Here is a 20,806-nt window from a genome sequence, read left to right as displayed (position 1 = left end):
GTCAGAGTTTTTTTTATTTTTTGGATATTTCACAGAGCATGTAGATTTATGTAACTTTTTATTACCTAGAAAAAAGTAGCAGCAGTATCATTTTAAAATACATTTTGAAATATTACCACATGCTTTGTCAACTCAGACTTTCAAATATATTATAATAATCGTATTAAATAGATAATATAAATATATAATGATACAGTGGAATAGAATTCCCTTAGCCTAAATCTCTCTCATTAGTCTATTGTATACTGCAAGGAAACAACTCTCTCTTATACATAACACATTTGGCAAATTTACTATTTTAAAGTTTAAAGTAAAAGGTTGGAGAGTGAAACTTTTGGAGGTTTATAAGTTCTGGTTTGTAAATTATGAAATTATCTTCTCTTCTGTAGTAAGTGATGACCCAAATGAGTCTGCATTTTGAATGTTTTTGTTCTTTGACTAAAAATTGTCTTTAAGATAGTTAATGGCAGAGGGCAGTGAATCCCGTGTTTTTCTTATCTTAGTTCTGATCTTGGAGAAATGTTATGTTCTTGACTTAGTATCTGTCATCATCAGATATTCCCCCTTAAATTCATATAGGTGGATGACAATTCGTGTTTCTGATGTATTTACCTCTTTTAATTGTGATACTCATGCGTGGTAGAATTTACCAAGTTACCCTGTTCGTTTAAATTCACTAGCAAGAGGGTAATAGTCATAACAGCCGTTTATAACCTATTTTCTTGAGAAGATTTAGATAAAATAGTGAGAGAGAGGAGAAGGTAAGCCTTCTGCTTAAAAATCATTTTTATTTATCAGTCTAGTACTCAAGTTTATCATCTCTTTAGAGTTGCCAACGCAAGCATCTCACCTCCCTGTTATTAATGAAAGATATTCCCAAAGTCTCAATAGGACAATGGTTGAAATTGTCAAGAATTGTTTTGATAGTTCTAGTGAATAATTACTTAAATATCCTTAATTTATATGTTTCTGAATCAGACTATTTCATTGGTTGATTAGTATTTTATCTTATTATAATTAACTTTAAATTAGTATTAATGAATATTTACTAGCAGATGTATTGCCAATAAATCTACAAATTTAAGAAATTAAAGCATTAAAGAAATATCCACTAAGCATTCAATTTTATGTGATGATTATCTGGGCTAATTTACCCAAAATTGCGTGCTAGCCAAACTATAATTAAATCATTGTAATACTTCTAAGGCTTGTAATAATCGACTGTCTGATTAAAAATGAGTAATTTAAAATGACATAGTTGTATTTTTCACTTATTATACCATGAGCATTTCTCATGTAATTTTTTAAAAGGCTCTGAAGGTCAATTTTTTTTTTAACATCTTTATTGGAGTATAATTGCTTTACAATGGTGTGTTAGTTTCTGCTGTATAACCCAGTGAATCAGCTATACGTATACATATATCCCCATATCCCCTCCCTCTTTCATCTCCCTCCCACCCTCCCTATCCCACCTCTCTAGGTGGACACAATTTCTAATTGCTATATTATATTCTTTTCTATACTATAATTTATTGAATAGTTACCCTTTTGTTGGATAACACAGTGATTAGCACATTATAACTACTAGATTCTTATGATTTTATTTACTGGTCAAAGTGTATGAATTTTTAGTAGTATGTAATATGTATTAAAGTTGACATACATGGTACATGTCTATATTTATAAGTGTTATATATATATGCATATATATCTCAATATATATATTTGCTATATGCTAGCAATATATGTGTATACTTATCTCCCTAAATCCTAACCTAATATTCTACATTATCAATTTGCTAAAAAATAGGCAACAGTAGTTTTTTGTTATTGTTTATACTTTCTTTCACTTCCAACAAAGTCGGTTGTTTCCCGTAAACCTCTTGACTTGATATTTATTGTGTAAATGTCCTTATCCTTTCTTCCAGTTATCTATTAGAGTTGTGTTTATTTCAAGTTTGTAGAGTTCTTAGTGTACTGAAGATATTATTCTTTACCTACCATTTACTGCAGATATTTTGCCAATTTGACATTTGTGCAGACATTTGAAGATTTCGTGCAGCCTGATAAATTCATCTGTGTTTTTTTTTTAATTTGGAAAATCTTTATATATTCCAAAGTAGTTTAAGTATTTGTCTTGATTTTGTTCTATTTTATACTTATAGTTTGATCTTTTAAAAATTTAACTTTTTATCTATATAGAAGTTATGTATATTGTAAGGTTCAGTTCCAATTTTTTCTTTCTTTTTTCATTTGTTGAATAATTCATCAAATACCCATTGAATTTTATATTTTCTTTTTTACCTTTTGTTACTACATGTACTTGAATTTATTTCAGAACTGTCCACCACATTTCATTTATTTGTATTTAGAGTCTTAAATCATTATCCTATAATTTGAGTTAAATTTTATAATACACTTCAATAACCACTAGGGCATTTTCATCTCTTCTAATATTTTGGTTCTTAGAAGTTCATTCTCTCAGATAAAATTTAGGTGCTTGTGTTTTTCAATTTTTTTCTTAAAAAAAATACAAACAGCTTTTGATTGAAATTGAGTTAAACCCGTACATTTATTTGGGTAAAAATGAACACAATAATTTTATTGAATTCACTCTTCTTAACCAGGAGCATTGTATGTTTATCAGTAAAGTTTTACCATTTTCTGTGTATGGTTATCAAACATTTCTTAATAATGTTCAAAAGTATATTATTTTTTGTTGCTATTGTGATTAGTTTCTTTGTTTTTTGCTATAGCTACTGAAGAGTCACTGCTGTTGTACAGAAAAGTTAATGTATAGAAGTATGTTCTATAGATGTCTTGTTAGCATGCTAGCTTCTTAGTGGTAAGGAGTTCTTCCATTGGTACACATGACTAGTGAGTGTACTGGACAGAGAAATGGAATTTTACCCTCTCAGTTGGTATCTTGCATTTTCTTAATGCTCTTCAAGTTAAGTGTTATTTTCAATAAATAAATATTGTGCTTTGAAGCAAAGTAGCTCAGGACTATTACAACTATGGGAATAACTTGATAATGTTTTGTAGTCTCTGTTTTTATGAAAATTTACATTTCGTGACTTTGGGGGCATATTTCACAGTAAATAATTTTGCTCCTTCGAACTCTCATATTTTTGTGATATTATCAAAACAGAATTTAAAATGATTGAAATATTTTGGACTTCTGGTTCTTGTCATTCTTGACAGTAGACTAAGCTACACTAGTAGATTTCTGTAGCATATTTTCTTAATAAACTAGAAGCTTAATGGTAAGAAAATAAAGCTTAATGTGGTTTAACATTGATCTAGAATGTTCCTGACAACCATAAAGCTGTACATTAGCAGACTCATTTTGTCACACAGTGATATTAAAATATCTTCACAACAACTAGTAGTTGAACTATTAGCTATCAAACCAGAAGTGTATTACTTCAGATATGTTAATTTACTCATGAGGTCAATATAATACCCTACTATTAAAACATAGATTTCAAAAGCCTCATTATTCTTTAAAAGAAAGAGTAGAAATAGTTGCCATGTAAAATAAGTATCATTTAATTTACTGTCATTATTATATTATCTTACAGCTCATGGGGCATTCAGAATGGGACCACAAACGAGGGCCAAGAGGATCGCAGGTAGGTTTCTTTTCCTTTCCTTTTTTGCATTTTGTTTCTTAACACTTTGAGCCATGAGTTTTCTAAAACTCATGAAATAATAATAATGAGAGAGAGGAAGAGACAAAAGAATCATGCCATTTGTTTTTATTTAAGTTAGCTGTAATTAAAGTCAGGTTTCAAATCCCAAAGGCAGATGCCAGTATATTCCTCTGAAGAGCTTTCTGGTATCCCAGACTGGCTGTGTTTATATGAATGTAGATTTTATATTCATCTTGTGTCTGCAGAATACAGTTTGATCAGCAACCTACTCTCTTGATTTTATTTCCTTCCTTTGAAAATTTTTCTATGTGTTTTCTTCTTCTCTCTACCTTCCTGGTTTTGGTTAAATATTTTGAAATATAATGAGAGTAAACCCTGAACTAATTACAGAGATTTGTCTCTAAATGAACTGTCTTCATCTTAGGGAAATAGAAAGATGAAAGGACCTATTATTTTGGAAAAGAAACAAATTATAAAACTTTCTATATTACCAGACTGTTCTCATTGTCTTACTTTATGTCTTAGGCAAGGAGAAAAGCCTCCATGACGCATTTATGCTTTTTAATGACCTAATTAGACAATGTGGATTTGTTTTGCTTTCATAATTACTTCGCCTGACAGAATAAAGGCTGAGTTTTACACTAAGAAAATTGTCTCTCCTCCTAGGGTATTTTGTGGAGAAATGTAAAAGTCATTTCTCTCTTAGCAGCCTGTGCTTACCTGACTGTAAACATGCTAAATAAAAAATTAAGTGGGTGGAACATTTTAATCTTTGCTGCTCACATGTTTTATTTGCCACTAAAAAATATGGTTAAGAGAGAGTTTACTGTGCGATACTGTATACGAAAGATCATTGTGAAATATGAGCATCTCCCAAGTGTTTTACCAAGCTGACATGACCTGTGCTGTCATTAAGATTGCACGGACAACAGTTTCATTTCGGTCACTAGGAAAATACAACCAAGTCAGTCAGTTGTTTTTAGTGGAGAGTTTAATAGCTGTGGTTTTATTTTTGTCCATTATCAATTTGATTAGTAGATAATGTAAACCAGTCCAATTAAATTAGGATTATCCAAGAGGATTTATGCCTCATTCCCCCTCACTGTCACTTCCTTGTCTCCATTTTCTCTGGCAACTCTCCCTCTGTACACATTTACTATTTTAAATCAGAATTTTCGGCAAGATTGGCAATGAAATGATGAAATTAATGCATGGTGGATGCTTTGTAATTCTAGACCAATCAAAAGTAAAGATGAGCACCAGTAAGAAACTCTGTGATTTCTGATTATTGCCACCAAAGACATTTTGACTTAGAACACACCAAGCAACTTGATGAGGACATGTCCTTTCAAAGTAATGTAGTGTTAGTTTTTAAAATTTGTTGAAAAAATATATAATATACTCGCCATATAACCTATTTGTATATAATTTATCTTCAAGTTTGGATTGGTCACTCTGTCATTATTAATTGAAATATAATGTCATAAAGGCACAGCGTTGTTTATGTTAACTTTAAACGTAAAAAATCCCAGAATGAAAACTTTTAGAATTCCAGCTATTGCACATAGCTAGAAAACTTCAGAATTCCACATACACATGAAAAATATTTTCATAAATAAAGTTTGATTATATTTAGAAGCTTGAGATATTTCTGAAAAGCAAAGGCACTAGAAAGTTCTTGCATGAACTACCGTTATCAGCATCAAGGTCTTTCCTGAACCTCTCAACTAGCTAAATGAGCATTCGAAATGGGGTATACCTTTGTCTCACCCTTGACCCTCAACTCAGATAAAAAAAAAATTGTCAATGTCAAAAGCAAAAACACACACCAAAAAATAAAAACGATAACAATTACAACAGAATACTTTATTCTTTGGAAATTCCAGATAAGTCAATTAAGCACAAAAGTAGTAACCTCTTATCTAATTCTGATTCCCCACTGCGGGGGGGCGGGTATGGGGTGGGGAAGACAGTATATTTATGTTTTAGATGATTGATCCCTTCTTATCTTGCTACCATTTCCTTGGACAATATGTCTAAAGCCTTTCGACCATTTGAAAGGAATTTCAGACAAACTGCATTTGAACACAGATCTCTAAATATTTTACGACTACCACAAGGCCTTACTCAAATCCCATCTCACTTTAGTTTAATTGAAGACAGGTTTTTAAGCACTTACTATGTGGATAGCACTGTGGTAGGTCTCACTGAAGAAAAACTGAGTGACAAGTTTACTGCATTGCAAGAGCTTACAAGGTATGGTTGGAAATAGAGCAATACTTGAGTAGGTAATTTGCATATAAGGCAGAGTGATAGATGTAAAATTAAGTATATAAACAAAGTGTGATAAGAGTTTAGGTGGGACAGAGTATTTATTTATGCCTAGTGGAACTGGGAAATTTGGTGGTGTCTGAGGTGAGCCTTCAAGGTTGGGTAGTAAGGTTTCAGAAGTGCAAAGAGGGAAAGGAAAAAGCTTGAGGAAAAGTCTGAACTGGTAAAGTGTGGGATTGTTTGGATTTCTGTGAATTTTCTTTATAACTGCTTTATAAACACTTCCTGCCTAGGGACTGTTGCAGGAACTACTGTGAAAGAATGATCCAGGGAATATCATTCTTTATTGATCAGGTATGAGGAGGAAGTAAGGAGGGTTAAGAATTTGTAATCCAGTACTTCAATATTATGCTAATGAAACAAAGTCAGAGAAAGACAAATGCTGCATGTTTTCACTTATATGTTGAATTTAAAAGACAAAACAAATGAACATGTATAACAAAACAGAAACAAATTCAAAGATACAGAAAACAAATTAGTGGTCTCCAGAGGGGAGGGTGGAAGAGAGATGGGAGAAACAGGTGATAGGGACTAAGAGGTCCCAGCTACCAGTTATTAAAAAAATAAGTCATGGGGATGTAATGCACAGCAAAGGGAATATAGTCAATGATATTATAATAACTTCGTATAGTGCATAATCTATAAAAATATCAAATCACTATGTTTTACACCTGAAATTAAGATATTTTAAGTCAAATATACATCAATTTTTTTGGAAAAAAAAAAAAAAAAAGAAGAATGAGTCCCAGTAACACAGGCCAGTTCACAGGGAAGATGATGAGTTTAGTGTTAGAAGTGTTAAGAGAGAAGTGAAGATGACAATTCCAAAAGGGAATTTCAGACAAATACTTGAGGTGCCGTTCTGTGCTCTGTAGCCAGATGAAAGCAGAAGATGTCAGTTAGGGAATGCCAATCATTCGTGTGATAATCAAACTACATTAGGCAGTGGATTCCAGAAGAAGGATATTAAAAGAGAAAAACAGAAGAAAGGCTCATTCTTGAGGGAGACTCAGTGTAAGGGCTGGGAGGAGCCTGGGGAGGGAGTTAAAGCATGTACATGGGCTCACTAGAGACCAGAGGAAGAAGTAATGCAGAACCCAAAGTAGTGAGTATACTGTCAAGTTACACTCAGAAGAAGGCTGAGACCACAACCAAAGTTTCAAGAAAACAAAAAAAAGGAGGAAATGCTTTTGGATGTAGTGATGAGCGGGGCATTAGTGAACTCTGAGAATGCACTTTTGGTCAAGAAGAGGTGGAAAGCAGAATACAGAAATTAAGAAGAGAATTAGTGTGAGATAGTGGAAAGGTCTCTTGGAGGAGTTTTGTTTTAAAAGAAAAGTAGAATTAAGAAAGAGGTGACAAACAACAAGTTCCTACTGTATAGCTCAGGGAACTATATTCAGTATCCTATGATAAACCATAATAGAAAAGAATATAAAAAAGAATGTGTGTGTATACATATATATATATAAAACTGAATCACTTTGCTGTACAGCAGAAATTAACACAACATTGTAAATCAACTATACTTTAATAAAACAAGAGAAAGAGGTGGCAACAGAAGTGAGGAAAATTTATTTTTATGCTAAGGTGGGATGTATGTCTTAATAACTATTAATGGCAAAGAAAGAGAATCAGTAGAGAGAAGAAAACACTGAAAATTCTCAATAGTGACTATTTAAGGACTGAGAAAATAGTGTAGTCCAGGGAAAGGAATGCAATTTCTCCCAGTGTGGTCCTTTGGGCTGGTCCCTTTGACACCTGTTTATGTGTTTTTCTCACACTCCACCAGTTCCCACCCTAGACTCCGCCATTCACCCTAGTTCAGAAAAACTGACCATGTTTTCAAATGAACTACTGGATAGATCCACCAGAAAGCACAAATGAAGAAGTTTTGGAAAGAAAGTAGGCACATCTATACCAGAAAAGGAGAGAAGAAATAGGGACAGATAGCACAAAAGTGAAAGAACTACTTTGAGCCTAATGACTTCCGTTTTCTTGCTAGAGAAAGGGTACATAAACTTGGGGATATTATAGTGGAAAACCTTGAATGGTAGAAAATATATGGAGTACATTTGTTTTAGATTTCCAAAAACGGGACTGACTTGATGTGTGAACATACCTGGTAGAAAGCAGTGGGCTTTGACAGATGTGAGTGGGTATCCTGCAAGACAAATTTTAACGTATTTTACTTTAATGCAAAAAACACCAATATATGTCAGGAACTGTTTTTATCCTTCGAGGAGTCAAAAATGAACTAAATGACTTTGGCCTTCAGGAAGGAAGTATATAGTTTTACCTAAAGGCAGCCTTAACTCAGAGGATAAAAATGATCAGCTCATATTGAGGGCATTCATCATTACCAGGATAGAGTTAAACTTCTCCTGGCTTTCCTCCTACATGCTTGCTAAATAAAAGATTTTCTCAAATTTGATGTCATCTTCCAAAATTATATATGCATTATCACAGATGATAAGGTGTACCTTTCATATCAAATATTTATATAGAAAAATACGTATCTTACTTCAAGTAAATTCCAACACTTAATTGCATGTAACTCTTCAAGCTCAGTAAGAATTTAATTAAAATTGATTTATTTACTCTTTACTCAATAATTCTGTGACATAATTTGTCAGCTCACAGCTTTCAGGCTGATATTTTCTTCCTTGTTTTTTTTTTTTTAAAGTATGTGGTCTCAAATAGTAGATCATCCAAACTAGGGAAGATGCTAAATGATAAATAAACTTCCAGCAGCAGGCAGAACTCTTTTCTCTGGCAGCATTTCCAGTAATACCAAACGAAGTCAGGGGAGAAAATTCTCAGAAGGCAATTATGTTTTTTACTTTTTCTTTCCTCTGAATTCTTGAAGAAAAGTTTTTCAGTGGGAAGTTAAGAGAAACAATAGAAAATTGCTCTCCTTTGAAAGCTTAAAAGTAGTTGAAGGGCATTGAAGGAGCCAATAATTTACTTATCACTTAGCTAAGGGTCTGTGGGAAAAGATTAATTTGTGAATTTGTGAACTTCCTAACACTTTAATGTGCTAGGAACCAGCAGGCCCATATTTATCAATAGTTAGAGACTAGCCAGTTCTTTAGTATTTAGTATATTATTGATATACTGAACTATTTATCACTAGAGACTAGCAGATTCTGTAGTCATTTAGTGTGTGTGTGTATATTAACCTATATATTAATGTATATATACTACCAGCCAAGTTTTATCAATTACACTTAAGACCACTTATTGAAGAAACAGCTTACATGTGATCTATCTAGTCTTCAAATAATTTAGGTATTTTTTTAGACAATGAAATTCTGGTTTGTATGTTTCTAAGTCATTAGAATATTGTATTACAATACAAGAAATTAACTGAATATTCTGGTGGGAAAAAAGGTAATAGATGGCACTGGGCTATTGGTATGCTTAAAATGAAATGGAAATGAAAATGAAAATATAACACGTTAAAATTTATGGGATGTAGCAAAAGCGGTTCTAAGAGGGAAGTTAATAGAGATAAATGCCTACCTCAAGAAACAGGAAAAGTCTCAATCTAACTTTACATGTCAAAGAACTAGAAAAAGAAGAAAAAACGAAGACCCAAGTTAGTAGAAGGAAAAGATGATAAAGAATAGACAGAAATAAATGAAATAGAGACTAAAAAAGCAATAGAAAAGATCAGTGAAACTAAGATCTGGTTCTTTGAAAAGATAAAATTGACAAACCTTTAGCTAGGCTCACCAAGAAAAAAAGAGAGAGGACTCAAATTGATAAAAATCAGAAATGAAAGAGGAGATGTTATGACCAATACCACAGAAACACAAAGGATCATAGGAGACTACTATCAATAGTTATATGCCAACAAATTGGGCAACTTAGAAGAAATGGATAAATTCCTAGAAACATACAATCTACCAAGACTGAATCATGAAGAAACAGAAAATCTGAACAGATCAATAATAAGTAAGGGGATTGAATATGTAATTAAAAACCTTCCAACAAAGAAAAGACCAGGACCAATAAAGAAAAGACCAGGACCAGAAGGTTTCACTGGTGAATTCTACTAAATATTAGCACTAATTACCACCAATCCTTCTCAGACTCTTCCAAAAAATGTAAAAGGTGGGAACACTTCTGAACTCATTTTATAAGGCCACCATTACCTTGATACCAAAACCAGACAAGGACACTACAAGAAAAGGAAGTTAAGAGTCAATATCCCTGATGAACATAGGTGCAACAATCCTCAACAGAATATTAGTAAACTGAATTCAACAATACATTAAAATGATCGTACACCATGATCGAGTGGGATTTATTCCAGAAAAGCAAGGATGGTTCAAATCTGCAAATCATTCAGTGTGACACACCACATTAACAAAATAAAGGATAAGAATCTTATGGTCATCTCAATAAATACAGAAAAGACCTTGACAGAATTCAACATCCATTTATGATGAAAACTCTCAACAATATAGGTATAGAGGGAACGTGTCTTAACATACTAAAGGCCGTATATGACAAGCTCACAGTGGACATTGTACTGTGTCAGCTTTTCCTCTAAGAACAGGAACATGACAAGGATGCCCACTCTCTCCACTTTTATTCAACATAGTACTGAAAGTTCTAGCCAGAACAGTTCGGCAAAAAAAAAAAAAAAAAGAAACAGAAGGCATCCAAATTCGAAAGTAAAAAGTAAAACTATCACTATTTGCAGATGACATCAGTTATAGAAAACCCTAAAGACCCCATCAAAAAACTGTTAGAACTAATAAACAAATCCATTAAATTTGCAGAATATAAAATCAGTACACAAAAAGCTGTTGTGTTTCTTTACACTAATAATGAAGTGTCAGAAAAAGAAATAAAGAAAACAATCCCATTTACAATTGCTTCAAAAAGAATAAAATACCTAAGAATACATTTAACCAAGGAGGTGAAAGAACTGAATATTAAAAATAACAAGACATTAATGAAAGAAATTGAAGAGAACACAAAGAAATAGAAAGATATTCTGTGCCCATGGATTGGAAGAATTAATATTGTTAAAATGTCCATAATACCCAAAAGCAATCTACAGATTCAATGCAATCCCTATCAAAATTCCAATGGTATTTTTCAGAGGATAGAACAAACATTCCTAAAATTTGTATGGAACTATGAAAGATTCCAAATAGCCAAGCAATCTTGAGAAAGAAGAATAAAGCTTGAGACATCACACTCCCTGATTTCAAACTATATTACAAAGATAAAGTAATCAAAACACTATGGTATTATCATAAAAACAGACATATAGATCAATGGAACACAGTAGAAAGCCCAGAAATAAACCCACACATATAGTTATGACAAAGGAGCCAGGAATATACAAAGAGAACAGGACAGTCTCCTCAATAAATGATGTTGGGAAAAATTGGACCACAGCATGCAAACACATAATACTGGACCACTATCTTATACAATATACAAACATTAACGCAAAGTGGATTAAAGACTTGAACGTAAGACCTGAAACCATAAAACTCTAGAGGAAAAGGTAAGTGGTAACCTTCTCGACATAGGTTGTGGTAATGATTTTTTTTAATCTGTCACCAAAAGCAAAAGCAACAAAAGCAAAAATAAACAAGCAGAACTATATCAAACGAAAAAGCTTCTCCACAGCAAAGGAAACCAAAAACAAAAGTCAACCTACTGAATAGGGGAAGATATTTGCAAATCACATATCTAATAAGGGGCTAGCATCCAAAATATATAAAGAGCTTATACAGCTAAATAGCAAGACAAAAACAATTTGATTTAAAAATGGGTAGAAGATTTGAATAGACATTTTTCCAAAGAAGACAGACAGATGGCCAGCAGGTACATGAAAAGATGCTCAACATCATTAATCATCAGGGAAATGCAAATCAAAACCACAGAGTTATCTCCTCGTACCTTGTGCACTGTTGGTGGGAATGTAAATTAGTACAACCACTATGGAAGCCAGTGGTTTTCCATAAATTAAAAATAGAACCACCATATGATCCAGCAATTTCCACTTCTGGGTATTTATTCAAAGAAAATGAAAACACTAACTGAAAAAGATACATGCACCCCCATGTTCATTGCAGCATTGTTTTCAATAGCCAAGATATGGAAACAACCTAAGTGTCCATCAGTGGATGAATGGATAAAGAAGATGTGGTATATATACACAATGGAATATTATTCAGCCATAAAAAAGAATGAAATCTCGCCATTTGTGACAACTTAGATGGACCTTGAAGGCATTACACTAAGTGAAATAAGGCAGGCACAGAAAGACAAATACCATATGATCTCTCTTATATGTAGAATCTAAAAAAAATAAATAAAAAGCTCATAGATACAGAGAACAGACTGATGGCTGCAAGGGGTGGGGAGTGTGAGAAATGGGTGAACTGTTTTAATTTTTTTTAGTTTAAATAAATTGAATACAATTTTTAAATCTATTTTTAAAAATTTTATTTATTTATTTATTTTATTTTGGGCTGCGTTGGGTCTTCGTTGCTGTGCATGGGCTTTCTCTAGTTGCAGTGAGCAGGGGCTACTCTTGGTTGTGGTGCACGGGCTTCTCATTGCGGTGCCTTCTCTTGTTGCAGAGCATGGGCTCTAGGCGCACAGGCTTCAGTAGTTGTGGCACGTGGGCTCAGTAGTTGTGGCTCTCGGGCTCTAGAGTGCAGGCTCAGTCGTTGTGGCACATGGGCTTAGTTGCTCTGTGGCATGTGAGATCTTCCCAGACCAGTGCTCAAACCCGTGTCCCTGCACTGGGAGGCGGATTCTTAACCACTGTGCCAACAGGCAAGTCCCGAATATAATTTTTAAAAAATAATTTTAAAAATTAAAAATGATCTGTGTCCTCTTTAGTAGCATGGCTTTAATTATCTACCACATGCTAGAAGCTCCAAACTATAAAACTTCTAGAATAAGCAGCACCTATCTACATCAGTTAGCTCTTGCGGGATTATAGTCAGTCTCAAGGATGAATTTCGATTGGAAGTTATTATCAGTCAGTATCTTGTCTACTTGAGTATTCAAGAGAATGGATCTGTTCATAATAGCTACTAAAGTTCATGAACCTAAACATTTGCCTCCTAGTGCTCTAATTTGGTAACAGATCAGTTCTTTCTAGGTTAAATCATTTGTTTTTGATAAAAGAGAGTGTGAGAGTAATTTAAATGCCTTCCAGGCATACCTGGAATAATGCTATGTAAATTTATTAAAGTTAACTCCATGTAATATATTTTAGGAAGACTGTCATCCAAATTTCCCCATAATTTATTCCAAGGGATTAATGTGAGCAGGTTGGGAGTTCATTATTACGTCACCCAAATGCCTAATGTGTTACCGAGGATAATTCATGCCCTAGATGAAGCTGGCTGCCCATGTTACATTTTCTGCAAAAAGAGTGTTTTTTAATTTGCATTTCCTTCTCCTTTTTCACTTTTCCATATATTAATCTACTATCTGTTGCCACTGGTTTAGAAATTGTTCCAATAATAATTTCATTTTTTGTCAACCCTCCAAGGAAAGTTTTTTGTCTTTTGTTTTTATTGTTGTGTTGTGAAATTTGTTTGAATTTTGTTCATGTGGACAGGGCCCCACACCAAATATTTGCCTGGGCCCTACACATGTTAGGACTGGCCTTGTCCTCACGTACGTTAGTGGCAGGAAAGGACCTGCTTGTTTAGTACTTATTGAATGACCCTCTTATCTTGAAGACTGGACATCGTTCACATGACATGTGCACTGCGTTATGCTTGTTTCTGTTAAATCAGAAATTGCTGGTACATTATATGAAATAAAACAAAGATGAGTATTTCACACCCATCTTGTCCATTAAACCCTCCTCTAGATGTTTTAAATTTTACCCTTTAGCTACCGTCCCCTTCAGTCTGTGAAATTGCTTTGGTCTAGTTAGAGTTTAGTGTTATGTCTTTAATTTGCATTGAGAAACTTTACAAGGCACAGTCTTAGAAAGTTTGTCCTGGTAGGGATAATTTTGGAAATGTCCACAACATCCATGGTGTCAAAAGGACGCAGAGACATTTTTCTTTGTTTTTGTTCAGAGAAAGGAAAATGGTGTTTCTCTTTAACTAGTCAACCCAGTAGTTTATTACTTCTTCAGCATCTCTGGTCTCTTCCCAGTAGATGCCAGTGGCAGACTCCCCGCCCTCTAGTTGTGATAAGGAAAAATGCTTCCAGACCTTGTCAAGTGTTCCTTGGGAGGCAAAATTGCTTCTGGTTGAGAACTAGTATTGAGATTATGGCATAATCTCTTCGCCATGCATATCGAAGAGAATAAATAGGTATTTACTGATTCGTTTCAACGTGACATACAGGAAAATGGGAAGATGCTTCTTCAAGTATATATGCTTTCAAGCTTTCAGGTTCCTTTTTTAAAATTAAAGTATAGTTGATTTACAATGGGGTGTTAATTACTGCTGTACAGCAAAGTGATTCAGTTACATATATATATATATATATATACATTCTTTTTTAAATATTCTTTTCCATTATGGTTTATCATAGGATATTGAATATAGTTCTCTGTGCTAGACAGTAGGACCTTCTTGTTTATCCATTCTGTATACAAAAGCTTACATCTGCTAACCCTAGCCTCCCCAGGTTCCTTCTTTAAGTCTAACAAATAGCAATTTAAAAAATCATAGTTATTTCATTGTGAAGTATTACTCACAGTAGAATCATGTCCTAGAAAACTAGGAGGAAGAAAATGCACTCTTTCCACACTTAAGCATTCAAGTGTCAGGGGAGCAGCCTGAGAGGGTGTGGCTCTGTCCAGGCAGTGGTTGTGCAGAGCATATGTTTCTGGTGAACAGATGGATGACCTTGAGTAAGTCACTCTTTATTAAAGCCTTGGTCTCTCTAAAAGGACATCAGTGAACAGGAATCAAACAAGTCCACAGAAATAAAAGGGAAAATTGCCACTGGCATTTATGCTTTTTCCTCCCATGTTTATAGATTAGTAGACATGTTGTTTAATACTTATTGAATGACCCTCTTATCTTGGGAACCGTGGACATCATTCATCCAACATGTGCACTGCTTTATGCTTGTTTTTGCCAAATCAGAACCTTCTGGTACATTATATGAAACAAAACAAAGAAATGAAGTAAGCAGCTGTAGATGACAGCTATTTATCTGCAGGAGCTGTAAACAGCTTAAGCAACAATCAAATTTACTGAATTATGAAATCATACTTTGAAGGAAGTAAGTATAATAATACCTGACACTTTAAGCTACGGATAGTTTCTGACCATTTTTGCATTTTCCGCTGTTATTATGGTCTGTAATTTTTTTTTACATATCTTGGTGTAAACATTTAGAAAACTCATTAATTAATGCAAGTATTTTTGCTTGTGAGTTCCTATAAAGTAAATACAGACTTTTTGGAAACTGACTTGCAGCTCTAATGTTTTGCCTTCCACTTGGCTGGAATAACAGAAGAAAGATATGCGAGCTTGAGAACTGTCCATTTTATCTTTGAATTGAAGTACCTGACAGAGGGAAATAATTTTATTTCATGCTGGGGGATTTTATGCAATCTCTGACGTAGAGTAAGATCTTATTCTTTATTAATTGTGAAAACATACTTTAAAAGGGAAGTTTAGGGGGTGGATTTTTAAAATTTTACTCTACTTCTTAGATAAAACTGATGAAAAATGATAGTGCTGAATATCATTACATTTTCATAGGAGACAAAAACCTAAGACGAGGTTATATTTGACTAAAGCAAACCATCAGGTAGAGCAGGAAGTGAAGGTGAGGTGAGGAAGGTCATAAAAAAGAAGCTTCTTGTCATGTTTGATTTTCCAGATCATAGGGGGCGGTTTTGTTTGTTTTATTTTGTTTTTGCTTTTGTGGTGATGCCTTATGTAATGACCAATTCCTGGAAAACTCTTGAGTGTTACAAGTTCAAGTTTGTTCTTATTGGAAATCTGCAGGTTATCAAACTTGAATCAAAATAATTTCCTTGCTGAATTTTGTGGCATGATGGTTAAATACTTCTGGTGACAGTATACACTTGGATTTCTACAACTATTTCCATTTTAGAATTTTGTAACAGTGTTCTTTTCTTTTCAAGTCCTTTTAACCCCCAAACTACAGATAGTTGTTTACACTGTGTCTGTGATACACACTTAAAAGAGCAATTAGAAAAAAAGTTGAGGAGGGAAAGAAAAAAGAGGAGATTGTGGGTGAGACAAACGGAGTAGAAATTTCAAAAGTAAACCAATGTGAAATAAATAAATAAAACTGAAAGAAAAAAAGTAAACCAATGTGATCAGTCAGAAAGTTAAAGAAGTACAAACAGATGTAAAAGCTCTAGTTCTCAAAGGATTGTGAGCAGAGAAATGGAAAGAAGTTGTCTATCAAAGATGATACAAAGAGACCCAAGGGAAACAGGGTTAGTAAATAGAGCAAAGACCATTTCATAAAGCAAGATAAGGACGTGACGTTGCAGCCGTGTTGAGAAGGTCAGAAACATACATGAAAGTCCTTCGATTTTGAACATCATGATTTGGGAGGTTGACAGTTCTCTGGTTCTTGAAAAACGTGACAGTATGATGCATGTTTATTGCATTTTTAGGCCTTTGTATGACTTTTTAAAATAAATATTCCAGTGTACCAAGTACGCTTGTGAAATCTAATCCTAGGACAATTTTGTTTTCTTCTTGATAAGTGCTTTATGGATATTATTAGCTACTTTAAAACGATAACTAGTTTTAGCTAGAGTGAATTTCTGCCAAATACTAATAAGGAAAAATAGGAATATGAGTAATATCTCTGACATTCCAGTGTTTAAAGGAAATTCTGTTTTCACCATTTTATGTGCTGGTGATCATGAAAATTTTAATTGGTAGATGCAGTATAGGAAGTAAACAATTTTCCCAGAATGAACAGTGTATTATACATACTATGTGCTTAGTTAGAACATATGAGATGCTGTGTTACATTAAATACCAAATAGTCAACGCCTTTCTCTCTTTTTGTATTATAAATTATTTCAAACATGCAGCAAAGTACAGTGAACAGTGTACAAAAACCATATTCTCATGCATTTAAATCTATAATGTAATTTAAAGACGATATTAATATTATTTCTTTTTTCAAGCTTGCACTGAATTAGTAACAGTCTGCATTGTAATAAGAAGAAAGAAAAAAAAAGGAACAAACGCTTTTTAAGGAAATTTCAGTTTGGTATGATTATTTATCATGTGAAGTTAAAATGATGCATTTTACTCTCCTGTCTTTTTCCATAAACAAAAGCCACGGTGCCAAAACCAAAACATAAGAACTAGTAAAATTATATATTTTTCTTCTTTTTGAACAGAAATAGCAATGCCAAGTTCAGTTTGTTCCATTGGTTTTAAGCCAAATAAATGGCAAAAAAATAGTGAAAAGCCTGGTCAGATCATGTGTCGTAAGTTTCTATTAAAGTCCTTATATAAATTTCAGATCTCTGTGCTGCCTGAGACATGATCACTCCTGCATTTAAAAAGTCTAGGGGGAGGGGAGAGAGGAGCCACACTGGCCTTGAACTCTATATTTGATTCAAAAATTCTAATTGATAGATGATTGCTTAGAAATATTTTTATAATACTTTTTCATAATGTATACAGTTTTCTTCTCATTAACAGATACGTGTTTAGATGAATTCACTTCATAGTATTTGACCATGTGGGAATTTACAGAATATGGAAAAAATTAGTTTAGATATGGGAAAGAATTAGAGAATATGAAAAGAAATATGGGCAAGATTAGTTTTTCAAGGAGGCAAGCAAGATGCATTTTGTTTGTTTTTCAGAGTACATTGATAAATATGTAATCAAGTCATATCTACTTTAATATCATTTGGAACAAGCTGGTATATGACCACTATATTATTTAATATGTATGTAAAAATATGTTAGCATAAATACCTAAGTGTAGTCATAAGCATGCCCTGTATTAAAAATAAAATCATTATCTCTTTGGAGAGATTAAGAAAAGAATACAAGAAATTTTATGAACATTAAATATTCTATTCCAAATAGATTTGCTTTCGTAACCAGACTTAACATTTTTTAAAATCATGTTTTAGAAAATCACCCCTGTAATGGGTCACCAGATCAACTTCTTAAAATTAACTTCATGTGTAAAAACTATAAAATTGGAAACTGATGTTATTTTCTATTGCTACAATGTCTTCTAACAGTGTTACTTTCTATAGATTTTATATAAAGATTTAATGGTTATTTTAGCAGCTTAAGAGGTAAAGATGTCTATATTTTTATTTTAAAAGTTTAATCATTTATGTGGGAGTTAGGGTTACAGATGGTGTATTCATCTTTTCTTTTTTTCATATATGACAAAAGGGCTGTCATATTTCCATACACAGTAGAATAGTTTTTGCAGAGTAGAATCAAAGAATAAAATAAGAACATTAAAACCTCCTAAGGCAACACCTTATCTTCAGATTTTTTTCAACGATTAATATAGGCAAAATGATGCATTTACATTCTGGCGTTAAAAAATGGGATATGTAGCTAATGTGTGAATGACAAAATAAGGGTATAGAATGTATTCTCATTAAACTCCAGTTAGAATACTAAATTAATGAGATTAAACTGAAGAGGAGGAAATGCAATTTTACACATAAAATTTTAATTAAATTCCAGTATGGAAAGTGCCTGCATATTTGTTTATAAACAAACGAAGAAAAAGGCTTAAAGATTTGGGTTGACTTCAAGCGCAACATTGTAAGGCTTTTCTAACAGCAAGTGCAACCTTGGGCTTCATTAGCAACGGTAGTTTTGGCAGACAGAGCAGGATTAATTCAACAAAATCTATACTGGCCAGATGACACCTGCGGTGTTGCTTTCAATTCTGAACGCCAGATTTCAAGAGGGGTATTGAAAGCTGATGCACTCACACAGAAGATCAGAATATTTAGAAACAGTGTGGGAGAAAAGGTGTATTTTCTCAAATCACCAAAAGTGTTGGATATAGAAGGAAGTGTGAGTTCTTTTTTTTCTTCTCTTTTTAGTCCTATAAGATACTATTTGAACAAATGGATAGAGCACAAGTGATTTTGTTTGAGTCAAGATTTTGATTGAATACAAGAAAGAAATACAAATTTCAGCCAATTCAAATTGATTTAGAAATAAGGTAATTGTTTTCCTGAATATGAAGTCGTTTAAATAATTGTTACATAGAACAGTTTCTATTAGAGTAGATGAACGAACTTCATATGGTGGGTTTCCTGCTTGTTTCTGAACAGCGATGAATAGTCCAGAGATGCTGAAATCCCAGTCTCCTAAATTAGTGTGCCTCAGAAAAGAATCCTATAATTATGCTCTTCATTTGATGGAAATTTCCAAACCTAGGCGTACCATAAGTTTTAAGCTCAGGTCTGGACTGTATTCTGTAGAGTCGAGTCGTCACTTCCACTTGGGGGAGCAATTTTAAAGCAGTTTCTCCCTTGGATTAGTAATATCCATTCAGTATCATCACCTAGAGAGTTTATGAGAGATTCTGTTTGACAAGTTTTAGATGAACCTAGGAAATCTTCCTCTTAGGAAGTTTCTCAGGTGATATGAAGAGTGCCCATATTATTATACCATTGACTTAAAGGAGTTGGAATGAATGGTGAGTGGATTTCAGTGCCTAAAATAATCTCCTTTGTCTCACGCCTGCCTGAAATTTGAGAATTAGAGCTAAATTTCTCTGCTACTCCTTGCTTGTTCATCTATAGATTGTGGGAGCTTACATTTTTTAAAAATTGATATTGGCCATTTATTGGTATGAATGAAGCATAATGAGAAGAATGTTTGATGATATTATAAGGGGAAAGAAATGATGGTACTGGAGTTGAAAGACAGGGGGTTAATACTGAGGATTGATACTGGTTTCTCTTCTGGCATCAGGGCAGTAAGTTACACAACCACAAGGAGAGTCATTCACAGTGCAGTCTACATGAGTGATGCCCCCTGGGGGTGTGCAGTGTACAACATGCACAGCTGCACACGTGACCCTATTTAGCCCTCTAAATCTACTTCTACACTCATCACAGAATGATTATTCTAAGACCTAAACTTGATTGTGTCACCCGATTCACTCTCAGGAAAAGGCCACAAAGTCTGTTATTTTTTGACTTCTAGCTCTCTCCTAACATCTTCCTTCTCTCTCCAAAATAGATCACATTTCCTGTACCTTGGATGGCGTCATGTTATTCCACCTTTCTGTACTTTTACAAGCATGTTTTCTCTGCCTGTAATTTAAATACCTTTTCTTAATCTTGTGAAATCCCTCTTCAATACAGTTGAAACTTTGAGTACCAACCCTTATTTAAGCATTAACTATGCTCCCATAATACATTTTCATCCGTCATGTATTTATCATAGAACTTAGAAAACTATGCAGAATTTCCCTCCAGACTCAAACTTCTCATATTCAGGAACTCTGCCTTGTTTGAATCTTCCACAGTGACTGCCACTCAGAAGTTGTTTAAGAAATGCTGAATCAATGAATGAGTGAATGAGGTGTACAGTGTAAAATCAGAGCACACAGAACTTTCATTTAACCTACTTCAAAGTTTGGCTGTGGTGTGGCCTTGCTTTAATCTGGGGATAACTGGAGTTCCAATCAGTATTCAGGAAAGCGTATTTTTGAAGAAATGAGAATTGTTCTAACAGAGGCTGAACTTTAAAAAGATATCTTATTACTGATTATACATGGTGATGAGATTTACCAAATTGTAGCGCTACTACTGTAACAAGGTCTGAATAACCTTTTTGTTCTAT

General features: G+C 33.6%; 1 protein-coding gene across 1 annotated transcript in view; it reads left to right on the top strand.

Annotated features, from left to right (window-relative positions):
- PDE3A (phosphodiesterase 3A) overlaps positions 1 to 20,806 on the top strand; it is a 310,755-nt gene that overhangs the window by 184,289 nt on the left and 105,660 nt on the right. Inside the window, exon 2 of the mRNA XM_082421065.1 lies at positions 3,585 to 3,635. Within this exon, the coding sequence (XP_082277191.1) occupies positions 3,585 to 3,635 (51 nt within the window). The remainder of the gene's footprint in view (positions 1 to 3,584; positions 3,636 to 20,806) is intronic.

This window comes from Balaenoptera physalus (genome assembly GCF_965194825.1).
Source record: "Balaenoptera physalus genome assembly, chromosome: 13".
NCBI lineage: Eukaryota > Metazoa > Chordata > Mammalia > Artiodactyla > Balaenopteridae > Balaenoptera > Balaenoptera physalus.
This window is presented reverse-complemented; position numbering and strand designations above follow the sequence as displayed.